Here is a 27,400-nt window from a genome sequence, read left to right as displayed (position 1 = left end):
TTATTAGATTTATGGAAATAAAGAAATTAAAGAAAGGAAAAATAAACCAAATGATTAGACTCAAGTGGTTAATGAAATTCACAAAATAATAAATCTTTCGGAAGAACCTAAATTTAATTTTTGAATAGAATAATTTTTTGTCAAACTTTCCGTGCATTGGAGAAAAGTTTTAAAGAGTTTTGAAATGATTGATATGAATTCTTCAAATTTAATCTACGTAATTATAAAAGAATTTACCATTTTTCATACATTTCCAACCCTCGAAAGTCTTTCCTTTTCCTCCCCTCCAAACACCCAAACAAAGGCTCGTTAAAAAGTCATCAATGCACATAAGAGTAACCTCAAACCCACGTTGTCTATGTTTCCTTCATTCTAGAACAAAAGTCATATCCTAAGTTATCCCCCGTTAATTTGTGTTGGGACATTTTTTTTTCCCCGACGGATTGTGTTGGATGGAACTTACGACCCTCCAACTTCCCCAATATATATTCGCAACAGAGAGAATAACAAATAATGAAAAATGATAAGTAGTGTATTGTTTAGTGTGTTTTAAAATTTCATCATGTGCTAATTGTCCCTTTTATTCAAGTAGGGATTAAGGCTGTGTTTGGTAACACAAAAAAGTTAGCTTATAGCTTGTTGGACTAGATTATAAGTTTGTTTTGATAAAATGAAATGTGTTTGATAAAAAGCTTTTCTCACTAGCTTATAGCATTTTTTAAGAAGCTAATCCAAATAACTTTTTAGCTTATAGCTTGTAGTTTTTTATACTTTCTTCCCATTTTAACATTTTCTTAATTTTATTTTATTTTATTATAATAAAAAAAACTACGCACTATCTTCTTAAACTAATCATATTTACCATGTATGGCTTTTTAAATTTTTATTGTCCACTTTTTTTTTATTTTTTTTTACTTTGCTCATAATTTATATAATATATAATTTTATATAAAATTTATAATAGTGAAGCAAGTTTAGTTAAATAAAATTCATAAAAATAAAATAAAAATTGTTAAATAAAAAAATTTGATTGAGTTCATAAATACATTTATTATTTTGGAGATGAAAATAATTTGAAATATATTTAAATATTTAAAAATATATGCGTTAAGTAATAAAAATTATATATATGATATTAAAAAAATTAAACAAGCATGTCATTTTATGTCTTTTTATATTTATAGTCACTTCAACAGCTAATTTTACCAAACACTTTTAATTTTAATCAGCTAACTTTTGAGCTATAAGTTATCAGCCATCAGCTATAAGCTAGCTTTTCAGCTATCAGCTAGCTTATAGCTTTTTTTAACCAAACACACCCTAAGTTTTTTTAGAAAAAAGCTAGAGAATAATTATATTAATTTTTTTTAGTTAAGTAGTACAATAATTAAAATTCTTTTTTTTAAAGTGAATAAATGAGGTGTTTGAGGTTCGAACCCAGTCTGTTATATATTAAATGCATTGTCCATATATATTTAACCAAAATGTCCATGTTTGTTGGGTGTAAATTAATAGAGTCAACATATGAAGCAACTATAACAAGTGATCAACAGCATTTTTTGCGTGCAATCCTTAGCACTAGCAGTTCACCTTTAAAATAAAGTTTTCTAATTCAAGCTGTTTACAGTTTACCTACCTTTAGCTCATAGCAAAAAACTGGCAGCCAAATGACGCCTTTTTTGTAATCTTTCTTTCTATATATGCCCATCTTTCCAAGTCAACAACCATTGCATTGACTGTATAACATAGTTCGGTACGAATCTAACTTATAGTTTAGATTCTTTGAACGTCTTCTATTTATACTATAAAAAGATTAACTAGATGGTTGGTGGTAACAACAACTAATCACAAAATTATGCTATTATTGACTGCTAACTATATGTTCATATTAGCTGTGTTCGAATTTGCTTTTTCTTATTCTAATTTCTATTGACATGCTCTTTTTAATATAGACTTTTTAGTTTAAATTCATATCAATTTTACTAAATCATGGTGGAAACACATAAATTTAGTGAGATCGATTTAAATTTCAATCAATTAGAGAAATATGTTGAGAGGGTTTCTTGTTAACACAATTCACTTGATAATGATCCATAAATATTGCAAAGTTGTGCGCCAATTTTGTTTTTGACAATGTACGACATGATTATAAACAACAGAATTAAAGACTTTTTTTAATCGTTATCTGTAAGACCTATCACAACTAGAAATGCCAACATTGTTAGGTTGTAGATATTCCATGGTGTCTTAGGTTTGAATTCAAAATTTTCTACTGTATATGTGTGACTTTACAATGGTGTTTGTTATTTCGTCAATTGATCCAATCTTTTTCTTTAATAATCAATCTGCTTATGTGAGATAAAAATAACAAATTAACTCTTTGATAAGGTACTTGTACTTATAACACACCATGACCTTATAGAAAATAAATAAATATGTTAAGGATATTTCTCTATCTCTTTCTCATTAATTTTTTATACCTATCCTTTTTTCCCTCTTCAATATGTTTTCCTCTCTCTCTTTCAACCAAATGACAGGATCCATTTCACACTATTTCACAGTCGACGTTCAATTTGGTGGAAGAGGCAAGTACGAAAATAAGTCACAATCTACATTCTTTTCTCGTTAAGCTAGACATTGCATGACCAAACTATTTGTTACTTTGACTAATAACAACGCTTTTCATTCTATTCCATACCAATATGTTCAAGAGTCATGTGTTTGGAAAGAGAAAAGTAGGGTAACAATCCATTCTCTTTCTCCTCATTAATAACCAAAGAAATGATAGTTGACTTGATAAATCTTCAATATATTGTTGTATTGCATGTTCAATTAAGTGTACCGAAATTACATACGAGGAGTAAATAATACGTCTTGGTTTAGGGAAGTTTTACGGTGCATCTACAAATTAAATGTATCTGTACTCCTACTTCAAAAATCTTTAAATTAATTATTATATTTATGAAACAAAGAGCTATTAATTGATATTTATATTTTAGAAAATGTCATTTTATAAAAAAAATATCGTTTCATTGTTTATAAAAATCACACTAATTTTTTTGTAAAAAATAATCAAAATTCTCTATTATGAGTACTAAAAAATTGGAAAAATTAAATTTTATTTTGTCGACGTTTTTGATAAATAAGATTTAATTATTATAATTATAGATGATAGAAAATATTTTTATTTTTCAAAAAATAATAGATTTAACTATTAATTTGTTGATTTGGTGTACCAATACACTCAAATTTTTGGGTGACCATAGAATTTGCCCCTGGTTTATACATAAACAATAAAAAAAAAAAAAAAAAACTAATAAATGTACTACTAGTAAAAAAACTAATAAATGGTGGACTTGGTCACATGTATTTGTAATTTAGCTGTGCTTGGTCCAATTATTCTCCCGCATCGATTGTTGTTGCTACATACATATATATTGAGTCAAAAATAACTTTTGGTACTTTCTAGTAGTTTAGTTTATATTTGATGATTTAACGTTTTCTAATCACATACATAATTCCAAACTACCAAATTCTAGACAAAATTAAAAGACCTTAACTGTACCCTTCTGCAGGTCACAATATAATAACTGTTATACATTATTGTTATATACATTAGAATAAATTAACAATGACTAACATGATTATAAAATATAGAAGTGGTGACTCGTGACGACATACTACTGCGCTAAGGACTCAGCATGGTAGTAGTATAAATCATAATTAACATGTCCTACATGGCCTCCTAATCTAAATGACAATCTTTGTCTCTAGCTATTTGCTAGCAAGTTGCAACTCCAAGTAGCATGTTAATTATGATTTATACTACTACCATTTTAATTTTGTGTTTAAATGATTGTCGTTGGTAAGAGAGGGATATTTTTTTCTTTTTGAAGGAGAGAGAGTGATAGGTAGTTTTTGTAAAACTTTTGAGTTACAAGAGATTTTGTTGTCTATTTTATTTTTGTTTCATGTAATTTTTCGTTTTTTTTCCTTATTCTTCATACAATTAACCGTGAAAATAACAAGAATTTTGATCTTCTAACTTTCATATTTGCTCCTAAACACCGTGAAAATAAGTGTCGCCGTTGAGGGTATTTTTGTGGAGTTTGAAGAGAAAAAATGAAAGTGAGAAGAGTAGCATTCAAATAACAATGATCTTTCTCTTGGCCCATTGGAGTCTCTCAAGGCCCAATCCACTACAAATTTATTGCAAAAAAAAAAAAACCATTGATTTAATACACTTGAGGTGTTTGGCCATTGATATAAGTTTAAGGCTAAAATATGGTTTTGATCCCTGCAAATATGCCTCGTTTTGGTTTTAGTCCCTGTAAAAAAAATTTGTTGTTTTTGAAAATAGTCCTTGCAGGGACTATTTCCAAAAACAAAATATTTTGCAGGGACCTTTTTCAAAATCAAAAGATTTTGCAGGGACTATTTCTCTAATAAATGGGTTTAGTCATCATGTGCCACGTGTGCAAATCATCACAAAAGTGGAGCCAGGGACCAAAACCAAAATAAGGCATATTTGCAGGGACTAAAAACAACAAATTTTTTTTGCAGGGACTAAAACCAAAACGAGACGTATTTGCAGGGACCAAAACCATATTTTAGCCTAAGTTTAACTTTGTTATTTAAGATACTGAATTCGATCTTCCTTAAAATGATCGTAAAATGATCATTACTGTCACTTTAATTAATAAAAAAAAATTCTATTGATTTAGTTGCAAATTTTTTTTTTGTTATGTAGTATTTATATGTATGTTTTCTGACCTGCAAATTTGTTGTTGAGAGGAGTGTTAGAAAGACACTCTTTTCAACACTATCTCTAACACTTTCTTTTTTATTAGATGAAATTAATATGTGTACACTACTCGATGTGAAATCCATTTTCATAGTATATGTCCAACATTAATTTCATTCAATGAAAGAGTGGGTGTTACAGAGATCGTTGATGTCAATCATCATCTTGCTACTTGCTAACATATATGTATAATAGTTTAGACTTTTTAAAGGATGGATTAGTTGGAATATTCACCAAGACTTTGTCTCTAAGAGGAGACGAAAACTTGCTTTTCCTTGTTGTTCTTTCAAATTTTTTTTTTAAATATCAAAATACAAACTTATCAACCAAAATCTAACCCACAAGCTCTAGATTTTGGTAAGTATGTTGAAAATTGCTCTTCTCACAAACAAAAATGTTCACACCCATATGAAATGACCAAACTACCCCTACGTGACTTAAGTCACGTTGATGCCAACGTGAGTTAAGTCACGCTAGAAAGTTGGACAAGCTGAAGGCACAACTTAGCAGATACTTTGTCCACATTGGTGAAAATCAAAGAACATTTTATGTATTTATATAGGTGCCATGTGTGGACTTGGGGGGAGGATAAGGATGAAAGACAATTGGAAGACCGTGTATTTTCCACAAGTTATCCTCGATGACGGCGACGTTGATTAGATGTTTAGTTTAATGGTTGAAAATAACATTTTACATCTTTGTGTCTGATCCATTGAAGTGTAATATTTATTAACGTGTAATAGTGTAATGTGTTCAAATTTGTGTTCATAATGATGCATTTTAATGAATTTGTGGATTGCGTATTTAACGACGAATTTGTGTAATTTGAATTGTTTCTGTATGATTAAATGATTATGTGTGATTAATGTGGAATTTGTATAATTTAGATAGATTATGTGTGATTTAATGATTATGTGTGAATAACGACGAATTTGTGTAATTTAGATCAATACTTCTTCATACACCCATATATGTTTTAAAATGGAAGTCAATATTTGTTGTGTTCTTTCAATTTTTGTACAAAAAGTTATCTTTTAAAATGGAAATAAGTTTACATGTTTAGGGATTTCCTTTTAAACTTGGTCCAATCTTTTTTATGTTTGTAAACAACTTTAAGGTCAATTCTATGTACACAAGTTAGACAAATCTTGCATTACGCATAAATTAGTTTTACCATTAGATCAATAAATCTTACATTTAAATTAAATGAGATATGATATGACTTATTGATCCATTAGTGAAAAAGACACTTGTGCATGATGCAAGACCATTTTGCATGTAAATGTTAAACAAAGTATCAACTTCAACTCATATGAGTGACATGGGGATTAAAGACTTATCTCTTAGAGAGTTAGAGAGTCATATCTCTCGGAGGGTTAGGGAGTTATCTCTCAAATGATGTTTTATATGACAGAATAATGATTATTTTGGTGTTTTAAACCTACTTCTCACCTAATTCTTGATGTTAAGCTCATTATTATGTCATATAAAATAGTCATCTCGAAGATAACTCCCTATCCGTTTCCTTAAAAAAAAAAAAAAAACTCCATAACCGTTTAAAATGTATATTAAAGATGAAAATGAAATTTCATGAAAGTACATAGATATTGCAGGTACCTAAAAAGAAATTCTCAAAGTCAGGCTTCAACCAAATTTCAGTAGGCAATTTTTATGGTACACTCGAAAAATTTGAGTGTACCGATGCACCTGCACCTATATTTAAATTAATAGTTTAATAAATTGTTTTTTTAGAAAAAAAAATATTTTCTATTATTTACAATTATAATAACTATATTTTATTTATCAAAAGTGTCGTCGAAGCAAAATTCAATTTTTTAAATTTTTTATTACTCATAATAATGAATATTGATTATTTTTTTGATAAAATGTAAAACAAATTAGTATGATTCTTATAAACAATGAAATGATGTTTTTTCTTTGAAAATAATATTTTCTAAAATATAAAAGTCGACAAATAGCTCTTTGTTACATAAAAATGATCGTTAAATTATTAATTCACGAAACAGGTGTACTGGTACACATTAATTTAAAGATGTACCGTAGAAACTCCCATTTCAGTAATGTATGTAGGGTAGCTTTGTATGTGCTACCAACCAAATGGCCCCACTAAACCCAGCATGGACTAATTTTTGTAGTTGGCATATTTGTTGTGAAATAGAAGAAATTTTTTTTTCTAATAGGTTCAGATTCTGATTTAGATAATTGAGGTATATTACTTTTACTTTTAGCAATGAATTAAGGAGCTTTTGCTTTTAAGTATCTTATTTGATTCTTTCTCTCTTTTTTATTTACATTTTTTTTTTGTAAAGATTACAAATTATAAAAGATTTTTTTTAAGAAAAAAAATAAAGTGCAAAAATATCACGGAAAAACCTTGACATCTAAGTAGGTTGACATTTCAAAACTAACAAATATCATTTGCTAAATATGCTAATTTAAAAAAAAAAAAATCAAAATACTTTTATAATGACTTATACTAACACCTAATCTTTATCTTTTAACCATTTGATCAAGGATTCGATCATTGATGGATTTATATGAAAAATATATAAATCAACATTTTAAATGAATCTTTGTTTCGAACCATATGTTTTTATCCCATAAATGACAATTAAAAGACAATTGTATCTCAAACGTATTAGACAATTATTTTCAAAAGAAAAGATAAAAGATTACTTGTTCAATACTCCCACAATATGTATGAGGCTGGTTTCGATATCGGATTCACATCAAACAGAATATTTCATCACACATATACGTTTAAGGCTCGTTTCGATATCGGAGTGAGCTTCAAAGCTCACGATACATGGATAAACCGTAGTATCCATAGGCCTAAGATAATCAGATTGTTAAATTGGATAAATTTTAGAGAATTGCTCTTCTACTATTTAGAATTGTCCATCATCGTATTACTACGTAGTTAAGTCACCCTGAAAAATACAACTACGTGAGTCACGTTGAACAAGTAATTCTAAAATTGGAGAAGAACAATTCTCTAAATTTTATGATGCATGAGTTTAATTTGAAAGATGGCCCCCAGGATGAGTTGTTACTGGGCTCCAATGAAATGATGAGAAAAACACACTGGTATCAACAATGTCCTCTGTAAAGTAAAACGAAGCAATCAAAAAGCAAAACAGAGAGGAAAAGTAAAAGCAAACGACGTCGTAATGTTACCGATCAACAGACACACTATCATCATCGCTTTTTCTCAATTGTTACTTTTGTTTTTGAAATAAATTAAAACCATTCTCATTGTTGCTTTCAAATAATCACAAATTTCACAAATTCTCACTCACACCATTTTCATAATGCGATCATTAATACTAACGCCGCGAACCATGCCGGAAACCACCGTTGATTTCCGTGCACCGCCGCCATCACCGGTAGCCTCCGGTCGTAGATCAACGGTAACAAACAACGAATTTCTCACGGAGTTTCTGGAAACTTCACTCCGAGTTCCAGATCTAGTATTACCGGACAAGATTTTCCCGAAACAGATCAATGACGAAACGCCGCCAAAAGTAGATTTCGTTGCTCTGTGTTTTCACGAAGATGAAGATCTCATCGACGTTGTTTTGGAATCTATAGCAAGGTTTGGATGCTTTCAGCTTATCAACCACGGGATATCGCCTGGAATTGTGGCTGCTGCAGTGGAGGTTGCCGGAGGAATATTTACGGTGCCGCCGGACATGAGAGATGCTGTGACGAGATCGCCGGAGAAACCACGAGGTTTTGAAGAGCATGATGATGAAGTAGAAGAAAAGGAGGGAAGAGAGTTGAATGAAGAATTTATTTGGTGCAAGAATGACGAAGAGTTGAAGTTGAAATTGGAGGGAATTTGGCCTATAGGATATCCTAATTTTAGGTATTTCGAAAGTTTTTGCATCTTCCCATTATTCTGTTTTTTTCGTAATAAAGTTTCAATTTATTTCATCAACTATATCAATTTCTCTTTTTTCTAGTTAGTAGTCAAATTGTTAATAAATAAAGTTTAGCTTAGTTGTAAATAGTCAACTTATGTCCGAAGTCGTGGATTCAACTTTCGAGTCCGATGTAAGGACAATTTTGATGAATGATTTATTTAGTAAGTATATGTATTAGTATTTGTTAAGTATTGAGCTGCCCCGATTTGGATAAACTTTGAAGCTCAACTTATCTAAACTTTCGTTGAGTTTTTATCTCGACCTTAATAAAATTTTGAAATTCAACTCATCTAAACTTTCCTATATATAAAAGAAAAAGAAAAAAAACGAGTTGTTAAAAAATATCATGATATAATAATTTATATTTTGTTGTTTTGTCAGCTCTTAATGTAGTAAAATATATAAACTAGTACTAAAAACCTAATACAAACTACTTATGATTTTTCATATACTATTATTTGTACAATATATAATATAAAGATAATTATATTCGAAGACTTAATTAGATGTTTACTCTATTTTAACAACAAATATTAATAAAAATTAAATAAGTACATCTAATATATTGGGTTTTTGACGGGAAACAAGGGTTCATTCTATTTTGTTAAAAAAGTACATATAAAAATAAATCAACATTTCTACTTGAATTAGTGCAATAATTTTTTTAACTGCCCAATTAATATTGTAAAACTTGTATTGTAAGTCAATCTTACGTGATCGAGATGAATTGGTCGAGATTGACGTTAGGTCAGTACCTGCAGTCACTCTGACGTTCAAGTCAATGATTGAGCAAAGAGTATGAGATAGAAAGTGGATATAAATTGACAAATTGTGTACCTTGCATTTGTGGTGAAAGAAGCATGTATTTTATAGGCACTGACAAGGAGTTGTTAGAGATTGACAAAGGGTTCGTTACATACTACGTTTATCAGTGTTCAGCTCCAACGACTATTACTAGCCGTTGGGGGTGTTACACATGATCAAGAATCTAGAACTGAGCTAGCCATTGAGGCGTTACGGGATAGTGAGAATCCATGGTTGAGCCTGTGTGTTTAGCCTTACATAACGAAGATTTTGAGGCCTATGCCAGTTCATAACATAAGTGATGTTTGAAAGTAGAAAAATTGGAGCTAAATTATGAACTATTTGATTTTCATATATTTCATGAATGCATGATTCCCCCTCTAGTTATTCATCTGGGTTCTTCATCATGTTATTGCTTATATAAACAATATTTCTTTACGTTTTAGATCAAACAATTAATTAAAATCACGTGAATGTGCGATTATCCCGACAAATTTAGATACTTCGTACATAATAGTATTATACTAATTACACAGATACTATTTGACATACTGTTAAGTTATTGCTTCATTTGATATTATTGCTTCAATTTTATTTATATAATGTTTTCTAATGTAAAATTTGTTGAAATTGCAGCAAGAAGATGGAAACTCTTCAATCACGTGTGGAGAAGGTGGCTGAGAAAATTTTGGCTATCATATTGAAAAATGTTACAAAGAAATTAGCAAGTGATGGTGATATAATTGGTCATGGAAATGAAGTTGGGACACTTTGTTGCATTTACAAGCATCATCAAGATATTAATAGGAATGATCATTGGGTTGATTCTTTGAAATATGATGTGATTAGAATGCTGATTAGGGGAACTGATTACTCTCATTCTTTATGTTTGCATGTGTGTGATGGCTCTTCAGAGTTTCATGTTTACTCAAAGAAAAGTTGGTTGACTTTCTGTCCTGAACAAGGTGCACTTGTAATCACTGCGGGAGATCAAATCCAGGTTATTTTACATTTTTGCTTTCTCTTTCTACATAATAGTGATAGTATTTCAACAAAACAAAAAACTCCACCTACACTTTTGTTTTAAAAATGAACAATTATATATAGATCTTAAAAATAAACAAAACTAACCTCTTAATGTTAGTGTGTCAATATTTTGACTATACCTTCAATCTTTCATGACAGCAAAATTGCTGATAGATATTATATCTGCCTATCTCACTTAACGAGTTTGATATTGCTTGGCTATAGGTATTGAGTGGAGGGCATTACAAGGATGTAATTGGAAAGGCAATATTTAAAGGCAAAAGAGAAGACAACATTTCAATGGCTTTCCTCTATTCTCCTCAAAATTCCAAGAAACTTCAAACAAATATGGAAAGACCTATTTCACTTGGCCAACAAGCCATCTTGGTTGTAATTTTGAACCTTATGTACCACGTTCTAATATTTGTCTTTAAAAAAGTGTGATGATGTTTTCATAGAACATGAACTCGATGAAATACAGATACACATTCTCAAACATACTTGTACGCTCTCCACTTAAACAATTATATGATAATATTGTGCAACATACTCCTGTTTGCACCTCAAAATCTTATGCATAATCTTAGTAGCACCAGTGGCGTTGCCAGGACCCTAGAGCAGGGGTTCAAACTTTTGAACTTTAATATATATATTACTCAATTTACATTGAAACATACGAATTTTTGCAGCATACTCGGTCGTATTCAAATAAGATGTTCCACTAGCACTTATCTCTTCTTGTCCCATCCATTAAACAAAAGTGAATATTTAAAAGATGAGGGAGAGCACAGAGGACATAATTTAGGATATGTATAATGGTATATATAGGTAAAGTTTGATAAAAAAGTTGTTCCATTCAAGGATCAAACTCAAATTCATTTGAATAATTCATCCCTGTAGAATTTAATAAAGTTCAATTACTTGGTAATAACAACTATTATATATACACGCACTAAACACAAATATTCTAATGATTATCCTTTTTGATTAGTTATAGTAAACAGTTATGAATTATCATGTGGTTTATATTTTATTTATTTTGATTTTTTAAAAACTAAAATAGAATAATATAACTAAAATTTAGTTTCTCCAACACAAGAAGTGAATTGAATTAAACTAAAATAGTAAGCAAAACTAATTTAGTCTCTTGAAAATTCAGCCTCTTGTAAGCAAAACTATAGATAAAAACCAAAAGACAAAATTCAACATAAAATTAAAAAGTAATTTTTAATCTATATACTAATATAAAAGTTAATGTCCATTGATTTTACCATTTTACCCTTAGGAGGGGCAATTTGGTAAATTACAAATTGGTTGAGTTTTTTTTTGAAGGTTGGCCTATGAATTTCCATTTTTGCCCCTAACCAATTTTTTAATTATTTTCTAATTTTTATATTTTAAATAACTTTTAATTATTTTTCAATTTTTATATTTTTAACTATTTTTAAATTTTTTCTCCCAAATTCAGTTGCTTCTACATTGCCGTTGTGGGAGATTAAGGTATCGTTTGACAAACTTCTCTACATTTTTAAGGAGAAGTTAGTCCAAATACAATATCAATTAAGTACTTACTAAAAAATGTACTTTTTTTAATGCATAAAATTGAATGGAATGAGCTTTGCTCAAAAGTTGTTGAATGCTACTTCAAAAAACTATTTCTCGACAATTTATTTCACAAGTATCTCTCTTCAATTCACGTTGGGAACCTTTTCTTTTATTTTTTAATATTATTTTTGGATAATATGTAATCATAATTCACACATTATTGGTTCCTTTTTGGTTCCAATTGTTTTCATCCTAAACATTATGTCAATTCATAATCTCATAAATTGATTATATGATCTCTAAATCAGCCCATACATATTTTATGATGAATCACAATGTTCCGTTGTTTTAACATCTTTTCTTTCGAAGAATTTTTTTATGTCGTGATTATCTAAGGTTATTATTTGACTTTAGATAAACATTAAATGTAAAAGTGTGGAGGGAAAAATTAGGTTAAAATTAGAGCTGACATTTTGCATAAATTAAATCTAGGGTTAATATAGTAAAGTCACGCGAAAAAATAGGTTAAATCTAGGGTTAATATTGCGTCACGGATTAACATTTAGAAATAAGATATGACATTTTGCATAAATTAAATCTAGGGTTAATATAGTAAAGTCACACGAAAAATTTAGGTTAAATTTAGGGTTAATATTGCGTCACGGGTTAACATTTAGAAATAAGAGATGCCATTTTGCATAAATTAAATATAGGGTTAATATAATTTGTTTAGTAAAATTAAAGAGAAAAATTATGAGCGATTTGTTTATTTTGATTTCCCTAACAATTAACGTTAACATTTTGATTAAATTAAACATGGTTAATTAAATAGGGTTAATACAGTAAAATTAAGCAAAGAAGTTAGGTTAAATCTAGGGCAAAATTTTGCGTTCGGGTTAACTTTAAGAAATAAAATAGGTTAAGTATAGCAAGACGGGTTAACATTTATAAGTAAGAGATTATGTTAAGTATAGCGAGACGGGTTAACGGTTATTCCTTTCCAAAAAAAACAACATATAATTGGGAACATCATTTTATTTTACTTTAGATAAACATTAAATGCAAAAGTGTGGAGGGAAAAATTAGGTTAAAATTAGAGATGAGATTTTGCATAAATTAAATCTAGAGTTAATATAGTAAAGTCACGCGAAAAAATAGGTTAAATCTAGGGTTAATATTGCGTCACGGATTAACATTTAGAAATAAGATATTACATTTTGCATAAATTAAATCTAGGGTTGTTATAGTAAAGTCACACGAAAAAATTAGGTTAAATCTAGGGTTAATATTGCGTCACGGGTTAGCATTTAAAAATAAGAGATTACATTTTGCATAAATTAAATCTAGGGTTAATATAGTAAAGTCACACGAAAAATTAGGTTAAATCTATGGTTAATATTGCATCACGGGTTAACGTTTATAAATAAGATATGACATTTTGCATAAATTAAATCTAGAGTTAATATAATTTGATTAGTAAAATTAAGGAGAAAAATTATGTGCGATTTGTTTATTTTGATTTCCCTACCAATTAACGTTAACATTTTGATTAAATTAAATAGGGTTAATACAGTAAAATTAAGCAGAGAAGTTATGTTAAATCTATGGCAAAATTTTACGTTCGAATTAACTTTAAGGAATAAGATATTACAATAGTTGTTATGTTATTTTTTATGCAGTGCTTTAGGCTCTGTGTTGCAAAATTTTGGTTTACGCAGCTTTGATTTTCACATTTATAAAGGACAATAATTTTTCGTATTTATAAGATTTCACCTTCGAAACTAAATTTAAAAAAAAAATACGTTATTCAACCCGTGCTTTCGCACGGGTTTGTAACTAGTTAAACTAAGAAAAGTGAATGAAGAAAAGAAAAAAAGGTACAATAAAGGAAACTTATTTAAGAGCTAGTTAATGACCATTGGTTAATATCTTTTCATCCGAACACAAGAAACAAACTAAGCTAAGAAAGAAGCAAGCAGAGTGCAATATGTTGGTCAGAAGGTGCAGAGACAAAAAGTCAGGGGATTTAGAGTACAAAAATACAACAATTTATGTGCAATTTTTAGAAGACCAGGGGGTTCATGTGAATCCCCTCAGGTACAAGTGGCTCCGCCCCTGAGTAGCACCCACAACAATCTCAAAGACTACAAGTTTCCAACCACGTAGTAAGTAATAGATAAATTGACTAGTTTATCCTAATCAAGGAAGTTGGTATTGCTTTGCTGCACATACTGAAATTTGGGAACTATAAGCATCTATAGTTAAAGGTAAGAAGAGAACAGTACTAAATGACTTTCGCTGTTCTACGATATTAGGTCAGCTAGCTAGCTGCATTAGCTATATATAAGAAGAACAACATGTCTTTGTGTGCCATGTTACTCATTTAATTTACCAAAATACATAGTTGCCATCAAACTTTTGAATCTAATGAAATAAATATTATATGTTTTGCTCCCATTGTCCACTTTTTAATGAAGTCCAAATCATCCGAGCAAGCATGATTCTGTTCACATTTCAAGAGATAAGTATTCTGTGAAATTCAAACAAATTTAAATTACATTAACGCCTTCTTTTAATATGGAAAAGAAATTATGCTTAAACAATATGTAAATACTGTATGTCTCTTGTACGACATGGTCAATGAAAAAAACAACGTAATATAAACAAGGCTTAAATATGCATTTCATCCCTGCAAGTATAGGCCATTTGAAATTTCATCCCTGAACTTACTAATCCTCCTATTCTTTCCCTGCAATTGTTAATCACTTGAAATTTGGTCCTAATTAGATATGATTACTGATGTGGCATGTCATTACACAGATGGCAGCGATGTGGCGGATGGTGAGTGGGTTATGACAGTGATGACTAGGCAAAAGCCATCAGAAATGACCATGTTACCCTTATTGAAACTAGACAAAAGCAAAATTACTATAATACCCCCGTTTTCTTCCCTCTTTTCTTTCACGGCAGTTTCCCTTTCTTCTTCCTTGTATCTTCTTCATTTTTTACAAGAAGCATTGAAGAATGGAGTGCCTATGGGAAAATAAAAATCAAGTACAAGTTGACCATTATTAGCAGGTTGTTTTGAAAGAAACAATGTCCAGTGTTGCAAATCTTCATAGACATATTACTCCTTCAAACTCTTTTCATATCTCTTTCAACTTCAACCCTTTTCTGTTTTCTGTATCTTTTTCTTCCCATTTCCTTCAATTTAGTGACCAAGACAAGGGTTGGTGGGAGGAGGTTGGGTTTGTTATTGTTGTTGGTCGAAGTTGAGTTCGTCGATGGGATCGGAGGTGGTGGATAGATCAGAATCTTCGTCGGAGATGGAGTCCGATAGGAGAGTCCAGGGGTTGGAGGGGGGTTTGGAGTTGGAGAGAAAGGCGGGAGTAGAGGACACAGACTCAGAGAGGGAGGAGTATGGCGGAGATTACGGGAAGGAATGGATGGTGAGAGGGAGGAGTACGACGGAGACGGAGATATGAACAGAAAAAGAGGAACTTGGGTCTTGCTGTGATTATTCTTTCCAAAATCTTCAACTTCTTCTTCCTCCGATCTCATATCCTTCTCCATCTCTCTCTCAAAATTAACAACATTCACAGCTACAAAACATCAACACCATTAAACCTAATAACTGTCAAATTTGAAATTTCTAGGATTAGAATTTTTTGAGTTTGGAATTTGTTTGTGTGAATTTGTAGTTGTATGATTGAAGCACACACACAAAAAAAACAAAGTTGGAATGGCTGGAACAGAGGAAAGAAGATTTAAGCCGAGGGAGAAGAAGATTATTTAAGAGGAGGAAGAAGGGCAATAACGTCTTTTCCTTGTTGGTTTGATTCATTAAGGGCAATTTTGTCTATTCATGCCATTTTGTTTGAGTCATCAGTGTTATGGCACAGTCAACAGCTGACACGTCGCCAATTACCCTCCACCTCAGCAAAAAAATGTGATTAGGACCAAATTTCAAGTGATTAACAATTGCAGGGAAAGAATGGGAGGATTAGTAAGTTCAAATGGCCTATATTTGCAGGGATGAAATGCATATTTTAGCCTATAAACAAAGTACCCTAATGAAATTCATAGAAGAAATGATAAAATTCCAATATTGAACCCGCTGATGTATTGCAAAATAATCATCACTAGTACTTAGAAGGCTAATAGCGATTTTGGTCCTCTATGTTTTGCCCCCTTTGCACTTTTGATCTCTAGGCCAATTTTGACTAAGTCAATGCTGACATGGCGTCACATGTATAATTTTTTTTTACTTTTTAATTAAAATTTTTTAAAAAAAGTATTTTTTATCTATTTTTTAATTAATTTTTTTTAAAAAAATTTTCTTTTTTAATAATTAAAAAAATAGAAAATTACACACGTCAGCATTGACTTGGTCAAAATTGGCCTAGGGGGCCAAAAGTGCAAAGGGGGAAAAACATAGGGGGTCAAAATCGAATTATTTTAGTTAGGGGACCAAAATCGCAAATTTTTGAAACATAAGGGGCCAAAACTGCTATTAAGTCTACTTAAAAATGTACAAAACAAACAGAGAAAGAAACCCATAACCGATCCACAAACATAAAAAATTTACTCCCTCCATTTTAAAATATATATCGCATTTTTATAATTTTTGACTTTAAATAATTAAAGATATTAATAGTCAAAATTGTGCATCGTCATGTGTGAAGTAGTTGACAACGACATGTATTTTGAAGCGGAGGGAGTACTTATACAAAATATCACAAGACTATTTCCTTCTTATTAAGGTTGTCTAGAAGATCAAACTCATTAATACAAAGCTTGTAACCAGCTTCTAAGAGAAATAAAGTGCTTCATCAACAAAATCAATTTGAACCATCAGAGTGAACACAAATGTCGGCCCAAATAAACAAAGCTATTTTAGTTGCATTGAAAATAATATCACAGTAGAAAGTCAACAATGGGGATCATGAAATCTAATAATTTATCTTTTCAATTTCTTTCTTTTTTTTTACAATCCACTCTTTCATTAAAAAAACAAACCAAAAGAGAACAAAGACCAGACTTTAAGACGGGCATTCCCCACCCAAGTACATGATCCTATGGATTTTGCAGCCTGAGTAAGCTCATGAGCACCTACATTACAAGAGCAATTAATAAAGCTAACAGAACTACCAACTAAACTACCAAACAAGTCATGACAGTCACTAATAAAAGGACTAATACTAGCTATTGTTGACAGCCCATTAAAACACTTAAGTACAACAGAAGCATACTAAGTTGTAATTCTAAGACAGTTTGGATACCCCATCTTAGACCAAGAGTCTCTGCCAATAGTGGATCAGCCATGATATCAGGACTTTGAGTTGCTGCAAAAAGCACCTCGCTGTCATGATTGCGAATAACCAGCCCCCAAATGACCTTCCCGTGCTTGTCGCGCCCAACATCTATGTTGGCTTTCAAAAAATCAGTAGGAGGAGCAGTTCAAAACTGTGCAGGGATCAACACCTTCAGTGACGGTAAACTAATCAGAGCTTTGTATGTAGATTAATCCCACCGAGCCTGAGGAACAAACAAGTAATGTTATATCACAATCCAGAAAGCAAGAATCAAATAATCCCTCCGGTCCTATATTTAAGAAACATTTCGGTCAACAAAATGTGATGTATCTGATTAAGAATTTGGACCAAATATCAACTGTTGTAGAGCTTTGAATATGAACATGAATTGCTTCACCACTAAGACTGAGGAACTAACAAGTAATGTCATCGCACACAATTCAGAAAGCAAAATATCAAATATATAGTTTTTGCTTTTGCACTTTCTTATTTTATTTTACTCTTAAAAATTTGCTCAATGTTGAAATTGATCTCTAATGTATGTGACATATTCATTTTAATCTTTATGCATGTAGTTGATTTAGAAAGAATTAAATTAAATGTTCAACCTTTAGAAGCATCAGATCCAACATAAACATGGACTACAACACACAACTGCAAGGATTAAAAGCAAGTACATAAATAAATATTTTACAAACTTAAAACATAGAATTCTTTTACAAAGTTTGTGTTTGGTTTTGTTTTTGTTATATATGAATTTTGATTGTTGGGGGTTTAAAATGAGATGGATCTGTTGCAATTTTCAGTTTTGTGTGTGTTGTTTTCTTGATTGAATTTGAGCTTGATTTGATGTTTTTGTTGGATTTTGTTGATGGGTTTTGGTTAAGAACTTGATCTGAATTGAATTTGTAATGGATCTAATGGAATAGTTACATTTTTGCATTGAAATTTTGAAATCACATGCATTTAGTTCATTGTTCTTCACTTGGTGATAGAACTGATTTTGTGAGATTGGTTACAATGGTCAACTTATAGTCATGCTGAATTTTTTTTATAGCTTCAATTCTGAATTCCATAAAATGAGGATGTGTTCTTCACAATGCTGAATTTTGTGAACTTGTTTTTAATCATTTTAGAATTTTAAAATGAGGATGTGTTCTTCACAAGTAGCATAAAATGAGAATGTGTTTAATTTGATGTAGCAAGTGACCATAAATAAAGTTTACAACGGGGTGAATGAGTATAGAATTAATAGAAAGTGAAATTACTGGATGTAACTAAATTAGTTAGCCAGATGATATATATTGTCACATATAGAGTGATACATTAATTGATCAAAGCTACTTTATCTTTTGACAGAATTAATAGCTACTCATTCCTCTTCAATAACAGTAATTTATCTCTTAATTTCTGCTTTGTGTTGATATGGTTTAATTTCTGCTTTGTGTTGATATGGTCTTATTTTATGTTTATAGAATCATCACAAGATGACAAGTGATGGTAATCTTCAAACATCCGCAACATCAGAGCGTACGGTGTCTACACCTCCACCCGCAATGTCAAATAGTGCAATGCAACCTCCGAATTCTAAGAAGCATAAGAATCGTTCGGAGTCATGGGATCATTTCACGGTAGAATGTCATATAGAAAAGAAAGCAAAATGCAAATACTTCCCAACACTCATTAAGTTTGGTGGTGGAACTACTTCAATGGGAAAGCATACAGAGAGATGTGATGGTTACAAGAGGTCAATGATGAGTGAAGATGAACATATGGACTTTCCCTTAGTTCCCAAGTTTGACCAAGAGGCTATTCGGAGAGCATTGGTGAAGATGTTCATCAACATGGAAATTCCCTTCAGGAAGGTAGAACATGAATCTTTTCATGAGTTTATGAGTCTTGCTTCACCTAGATTTAAGTTGATATCACGAACTACACTTGCACGTGATGTCTTGAAACTTTGGGACACCGAAAGATTACAGCTGAAAATTTTGCTAGCTGAACATTGTCAGAGAGTTTGCCTCACCACTGATATGTGGACTTCTTGTCAGAAGATGAGTTATATGTGTGTGACGGCTCATTTTATCGACAATAATTGGCGTTTGCATAAGAAAATTTTAAACTTTTGTCAAGTTTCAAGTCACACAGGGGAAACTATTTGTGCAACAATGGGCAAGTGCTTGAATAATTGGGGCTTACACCGTGTGCTTAGATTGACAGTAGACAACGCCTCCTCTAATGATGTTGGAATTAGGCGTCTGAAGAAAAGGCTTTTGTCTCGAGGTAGCTTAGTCATGAATGGCAACTATTTTCACATGTGCTGTTGTGCGCATGTCTTGAATTTAGTTGTAAAAGATGGTCTGGAAGATATTGATGAATCTGTTTTGAGAATCCGTCAAGCTGTATGGTACGTTAGGTCTTCTCCTTTGAGACTTTCTAAATTCAAAGGGTGCATTGATGAGCAGAGCGTTGGTGGTAAAAGTTCAGTTTGCTTAGATGTTGAGACTCGCTGGAACTCAACATATTTGATGCTAGAAGCTGCACTTAAACATGAGAAGACATTTGAAGAGCTATGTTTTCTGGATCAGAAGTATGTGAATGAATTGACAATGAAAGGAAAAGGTGTTCCGACTCAAGATGATTGGAAACCTGTCAGGGAAATCCTTCCATTCTTGAAAATGTTTTATGATGCTACTGTACGCATATCAGGTCCGTCTTATTTAACAGGTAATATTTATATGTTTCAGATCCTTGGTATTGGGAAAAGGATAGTTGAAATGTGCAGCTCTGAGGATGTTTATCTTCGCTCTATGGCTGAAACAATGAAACTGAAATATGATAAATATTGGGGAAATTACAAGAGCCTTAACATGATGCTATTGGTTGCTTTAGTATTCGACCCTAGACGCAAGGTGAGATTGGCTGATTGGATGATTAGGCAGTTTTATAATGGGGTTGATTTTGATGATTTGGTAGCAATGTTAGAGTCTTGTTTGAAGTCTCTCTATGAAGAATACTATGCCAGAGTTATGCATCCTCGAGGTAATTCAGAAGCGCTGCAAGCTTTTAATGGTGTTAGTGACGTCTACGGTACTTCAGAATTTTATCTTTCAGACGGGTGTGGTACATCAGATAATGAGTTGAATACTTATTTGAATGAAAATCTTGAGCGCAATATGGAGATTAATGTTCTAGAGTGGTGGAAAGTCAACTCTGGCCGATATCCAATTCTTGCAAAAATTGCAAGAGACGTTTTGGCTATACCTATTACAACTGTGGCGTCTGAATCTGCATTTAGCACAAGTGGGAGAGTTCTTGACCCATACCGTAGCTCTTTGACACCTACCACGGTTGAGGCACTTATATGCACTTAAGATTGGCTCAAAGGAGCATCTTCATCCTTGATTACAACTGAAGATTTTGAAAATCTTGAGTTGCTTGAGCAAGGTATGATAGAACAAGTTGATACATGAATTATTTTTACTATTTCTTACTATACTTGAGCATAATGATTTTTTTCTATCTTTTGTAGACATTTGTCAATCGGAAGAGGGCCGTAGTTGTTCAACTTCGTCTACTTCTATTGCACTTGAAGATGATTGAATGGTAATTATTTCTATTTCTAAATTATTTCTTTAAAAAATTAGCTGCTATCATTTATGTATATGTTCCTGCAAGTTACCATTGATATACACGCTCCTGAAAGTTACCATTTATACATATATGGTAATTTCATAATGAAGTAATTTTGGATAAATGATAATTTTGTTAACTGCTTTTGTATCACTGGTATGAAAGTTATAGTTAGATTAGTGAATCTAGCTTGCAGTGTAATATTTTTTAGAAACTACTCATTAAATTGAGCACCTGGTGCCAACTCATGAAAGCAACGCATGACTGTTGCTTAGGCTAGATTCTCACATAGAATAGAGTATCACTATGAAATATGAATCAGCAATGTACTGTTATGGAGCTATCAAATAGGTTCTAATATTTCGTTGGATTCATGATATCTAAAGTGCTTTCCAAACATAAATAGTATTGCTAAAATCCCTGCAATTTCATGATCACATATCTGTCTTTTTGTGCCTTCTTCATTTCAGAAAGAATCCACTTTTGATTGATTTTGATTCTAATTAATGTTCCTATCTCAGTTTGTATTTTATTGGGGTATACTGTTGAAAGAGAAACTACTAGCTCTTGGAAAACTTAATAGGGTGTTATTTGATTAATTAAATTCATGTTTGTTGTATTTTGGCTTCAAATTTGTGGTTTGGAAGAACAAAGAAATCGTGACACGATTTCATCAACGTGTCACGATTTTCAGGCAGGGAGCATGGTTTCTCAGGGTGCTCAATCGTGTCACGAATTTGGGAAAACGTGACGTGATTTTCAAACTTGCTGAATACGTTTTCACGATAAGGTTGGTCGTATTTTGGGTCGTACGCACTAATTGTGCCACGATTTTGACAGCTGAAGACGGCTATATAAGTGTTCTTGTGCAGATTTTGAAGAAGAGCTTGAAGAGAGAGAAACTTGGATTACAAAGGAGGTAACTTTAGGGTTGAGTGTCTCTGTAGTGAGGATCTCTTGGGTTGGGAAACATTGTAAACACCTTGGGTAGTGAGATTTCACCATTAGAAGGATCAAAAGCTTCCTTTTGTGTCTTCTCTTTAGGGTTCATCATTGAGAGAGTGGGTAACACAAATGGGTAGAAATTATGTCTTGTTCTTGTGTAAGCTTGCCAGCTATTTTCTTGTAACTCTTTGTAACACTTTCATCATAGTGGATTGGAGAGCTGCTCTCTCCCCCAGATTAGGCCATATTGGACCGAACCGGGTCAGCAATCTTTTGGTGTGTTTGTTCCTTTCTTTCATTGCTTATCTTTGTGCTTTGTTTATGCTTGTTGTGTTGCTCTACACTAAGTCCAGGTCTGTTTTTGCTGTTGTTGCTTGGAGACACTTTACACATTGATTACCACTTCCTTTGCTCCACACATCTTTGATATTCATTGGTGTGATTTTTAAGGGAATTCACAACAATGTTCATGATTAATTAAAATGGAGTTGTTTTTTGATGAGTATTGTGCTGGTTCTAAATTCATCTTCAATCTCGTAAAACCTATGTCAATCTCTCAATTGATGTTTTGGATAGCATGAGCAAGAAGGGCATTCCTGGTCCTATTTGACTTGGATTATTGTCAAGTTTTAGCAGTATGTTTATGGAGATGTTTGACATTATGTGTTCTCGAGACAATTATGCATTCTATTTTGTAATCCCGTTAGATTCTATTTCTATGAAATATTGTTGCTGAATTGTCTTGTTTCATTGGTTCTTGCAGCAATTTTGTAATTCAATTGTTTCTGAAGTTGAATTTAATGTCAAGTAAATAAAGGTTGTGTTATTACAAGATCTAAAGACACTAAACCATAGTTTTAAAACTTGGCTCGGCCATCGACTCGGCAGGGGTACTGGGTCACTGGTCGAACCACTGAGTCATTGGTCGAACCGCATGACTGAACCGGATCAACTCGGATGACTCAGTTAGATAACTCGGTATTGAGATTAAATTCATATAGCTATCTAACCGGATTAAATCGGTGACTCGTTCAATTAAAAACTAAAAAAAATGACATATAATACCTATATTAATATTTGTACAACTATATTTTATTGACATGAAATATATCAATATTAATATAATATGTAGATTTTCTCCCAGTCAAATTTAATCTATTGACTATAATACAATAAATACAAAAATTAATTTTAAGCACAAAATTGATTTTTATTAAAAAAAAAAAAACTCCACTATTTTTATTTTTTACAAAAGAAATATGCTATTAATCACAACAATATTTACAAGGTAGTGTAATTTTTTGGTGTTAAAAATAATTGTATATAAATTCAAATATAAATTGCAATATATCATTAAGCTAAAATTAAGAAAAATATCATTGAAACATTAAAAATAAGAAGCAAAACAATAACAAAATTATGAAATATATCATTAAAAATAATATTGAATTTCAATGTTTTATAAAAAAGAAATATGAACTATTGTGACATTTTGCAATTGAATTTAATATAATAAATAAGAATCATAAAAGTTACACAATTGAAGGCATGGTGTGGTGGTGCATTCCATATTTAAGCTTGACGTTGCCAGTTCGATTCCCTCTCAAGGTAAATTGGAATTTTTTTTAAATAAATTAACACGCACCCTTGTTTCTATTAAAAAAAAAAACCGAACAATTGTTGACCCGGCCGGTTTTCTTCAATCCTCCGAGTCGCCGGTTCTGGCCGAGTTTGACCGGTTCACAACGGTTCAATAACATATCCGATTCAATAAGTGGACCGGACCGGCTAACGAACCGGTTCAATATAATTATTTGTCATTTCATCTGTCTATATAAAAAAAAAATTAATATCGTTCTTAACTTTTTCTTTGTTTACAGGATAATATCGTTCTTAACTTAAAATACCCTAAGAAAAACACTTCCTAAGTTTCGTTCTTTCGGCTGTTGGGATCGACTATTTTAATCCATTAATGTTAATTCAAAAACTCAGTATGTTACCGTATGAGTTATGACCGACTAATCTAATGGACCAATTCCACTTTCGGCGGATGGAAACTCAATTGAAGTCAAAGTAAAGTTCTTTATGAACTGAGTTCATGAGATGAGTAAACTGCTAGGTCCGATCAAGCCTTAGGTAGCTAATATTAAAAGGAGTAAAGTCAAATCAAATTTTCTAAGATAAGATGAACAGATAATACGGGATTACGACACAAAAGTGCAACAGAATGAAAGCAATAAAAAGTGGAAGTAATTTATTTACGAGAGTGAAATGAGGTTAGCCGAAGTGAAGAGGGTTTGAGGGAGCTTGAAGGCAGACTTGTATTCCTTTGAATAGAGCACGAGATTGAGTTCCTCGAGATGAGGTCCAATGACAGAACGAACCCACGTATCAACTGAGTAAGCACGGAACTTGTCATCCAAATGGGAGTGGGCACAGTGAAGATGAAACTTCCGAATGGCGCGGGGATTACGGAGGAGAGCAAGCACACCATTAACTAAAAGAGCGAAGCTCCTGAATTCTTCAGTAGGGTCCTCCGTTCCATCGCATTCTTCATAAATTTTGAAGTGAGACAGGCTGAAGTTGAGAACGGAGAGATGCTTCCAGAGGTGGCGCCATCGACGAGATAGACGGCCAGTGGCAACTGCGTCTTTGATCGGGAGTAATGATAAGATCTGGTTGAGCAGACCATCTGGTAAATTACTGATCCTGTCTTCTTCGAGTTTGGAGTCCTCCGCCATTGTTTTTGCTTTTCCTATGGGTTATGGATCTCTTTCAGTGAACAGATTATAGTTGTTTGTTTTTCAAATTGAAATCTGAAATGGATTAAACACACTCACACTGCAAGTTTGTTTGTTTACCAGATCTTTGTGGTTATGTTGATTTTGGTCATGTTTATTTCTAGAGGAGGAGATGCTGGTGTAGCTATGCATGTATACACAGATAATTAGTACTGTAGTTTTTTTGTTTTGTTTTGAAGGAAGATAATTAAAATACCAGCACAAATAATTGAGACTAAGGAATGGAGAGTTGACGAGGGGAGGCTGGGAGCCGACAGTTTCTTTCCGCAAAATTTGTTTTGTTTAATGTGGTTTTGGACTTATATTGTGTATTACTAGGTTTTATTGTAATAAATATTGATTCTACTTTAGCTTAGCACACCGGTTGATTATCTTATTTTATATTGATTCTAATTTAGTCTCTCTGTGTTTACTTTTTCCTGTTCATTCACACGTACCCTTAACAATGAAAAGAAAATCATTTGATTGAATACTCCTAAGGATAATTGAGGAAGCAAAGACCACTGACGAGGGTGATGACAAAGTTTGCAGAGAGCTGGACCCACAATATACCTCAAAATTATTTATTTTCTCAGTGGACTCCACCGTCTTCTCTAAAAAGAGCGCCACATATGTTGATGTGGTGTACTTGATTTTTTTTTTTTTTTTTTTTAAGGCACCTTGATATATGGTATATAACTTCGTTTCGAGGCATTGTTGCCTTGACTTACTTGTACTCAGAGCTGATAAGATAATGTCTGTTGGTTCCTGTATGAACAATGAGGTTTACCTCCCGAGCAAAGGGTGTGCTTCCTTCACTAGTGATTGGATACTTCACGACTGATTTACACTCCTTCTAATTCCTTCTCCAAAGTGTGTGTGTCGAGGAGGGAGGTCTCTGCAAAAGACACTCTAACGCTTAAGTCAGACAATGTGCTAGTAGGTAGAAGACTGACTTGGATAGTGAGTATAAGTGTGGTAAGTAAAGAATGATCGTACCTGAGAGGCGGGGGCCCTTATTTATATTGGTTGATTTAATGATAGGCTCCTTGTTGGTTGTCATCTTCTCTCCTTAGCTTTAGAGTATTTTATTACGAGGTTGTTTTGGATATTGGAGTTACCAAACCCCCATTTAGGCAGAAGTGCCAATCTAGTTTAATTGAGTTTTGTGTAAGTTGAAACAACTCATGTATATCCGAGTATGCTCTATGTAACATAATCCAAGTTAGATGAGCGCTTATATCCAGTTCAGATGAGGTCCTAGTATGTGCAAACAACCTGATATCTTTTCAGATGTTGGTCATGCATTGAAGTGTTGAAGCACATAGGTGATATGTCATCCTACGAGGCGGAACAAGGTGTATCCTATTATTTTATGGAGGTGGTTAACTTGTATTGCACATCCCTTTGAGGTTTTATTGGCCGATCGAGGTAGTGATCTCAATAGTCCTTGTATTGGCATGGGGCTCTACTTTGATAACTTATTCATTTTCGTCTTTGTTTTTTTTCTTTTCTAGTTCATGTATAAACTTGTTTATGTTAGAATTAATCTTCACGATGTGCATTTTTTTTTTCTTCAATTGAGAAGTGACTAAAATCAAATATTTTATATATGGACTACTCTCAATATCAACAATTTTTTCAGAGAAACACAAAATGAACACCCTAACTAGGGGCTGTCTTTATAATGTATCCATGAGCACCCTAACTATGGCACAAATTTAAGTTTAATTTGAAAAACAGCCCCCACAGAATGAATTGTTATTTGGACTCCACTGAAGTGAAATGATGAGAAACACACCGGTATCAATCAACGCACTATGGCCTCTTGTAAATTGAAAAACGAAGTCATCAAAAAGAAAAGGCAAAAGACGTGATGATTCAACAGACACACTATCATGGTTCACCCACTATGGCACTATCATTACATCACCTTTTCTCCCTTTTCTTGAATAAACTAGTAGTTTCTGAGCAATGGGAAAAAAAAAAGACATTTTTTGACCAAAAAAAAAAAAAAAAAGAAGACATTTGTACATGATAAAATACCATTTTGTGAGGTGTAAGATAGAATTTGACCGTGGTTTACTCTATAAAAACAATATACTAATATCTTGTAAACTTAAAGTCTATTTTTCTATTTGGTGTCATCTTGTGTTATAGCTATTATAAGAATTAATTGTAAAATCGTATGAGAGATGAAAGTTTAAATGATTGTTTGATTATTCATGTTAAAATAAATACTTTTATAGTTTAATTGACATTAAAAATCTATTTATGTGATTATTTTTTTAATTGACATTAAAAATGAAAAAATCATTTAACATTTATATTATATGAAAAACCACGTAGAATTACAATATACATTTATAATTTAAAAATTAAAATATTATATATTATCTATATTATTCAAAATCTGTGTCATTGTTCAATCAAGTTTTAACCAAGTTCAATGATTTTTTTTCCTAGTTACCAAAGTATATTACAATAAATTTTTTTAACAAGCTAAAATGAGATATATTAATAACAAAAAAATGTCTTACCCAACACAAGATGTGCCAGAAAAAAAAAAACACTCAAGTATGACAAAACCTACAACCAATG

At 31.9% G+C, this 27,400-nt stretch overlaps 2 protein-coding genes across 2 annotated transcripts; one reads left to right on the top strand and one right to left on the bottom strand.

Moving 5' to 3' along the window:
* Window positions 1-8,003: 8,003 nt before the first annotated feature.
* Window positions 8,004-11,150, top strand: LOC11435010 (flavanone 3-dioxygenase 2). The gene is made up of 3 exons (XM_003626983.3): window positions 8,004-8,693; window positions 10,192-10,555; window positions 10,807-11,150. The coding sequence occupies exons 1-3, from the start codon at window positions 8,137-8,139 to the stop codon at window positions 11,023-11,025; spliced, it is 1,140 nt and encodes a 379-aa protein (XP_003627031.2). The 5' UTR covers window positions 8,004-8,136; the 3' UTR covers window positions 11,026-11,150.
* A 13,025-nt stretch (window positions 11,151-24,175) lies between these two features.
* On the bottom strand, window positions 24,176-25,174 carry LOC11421233 (F-box protein At4g27050). The gene has a single exon (XM_003626981.4). It carries the CDS (start codon window positions 24,758-24,760, stop codon window positions 24,278-24,280), a length of 483 nt encoding a protein of 160 aa, XP_003627029.1. The 5' UTR covers window positions 24,761-25,174; the 3' UTR covers window positions 24,176-24,277.
* Between the last annotated feature and the right edge of the window lie 2,226 nt (window positions 25,175-27,400).

This window comes from Medicago truncatula, chromosome 8 (assembly GCF_003473485.1).
Source record: "Medicago truncatula cultivar Jemalong A17 chromosome 8, MtrunA17r5.0-ANR, whole genome shotgun sequence".
In the NCBI taxonomy this organism is placed as follows: domain Eukaryota; kingdom Viridiplantae; phylum Streptophyta; class Magnoliopsida; order Fabales; family Fabaceae; genus Medicago; species Medicago truncatula.
This window is presented reverse-complemented; position numbering and strand designations above follow the sequence as displayed.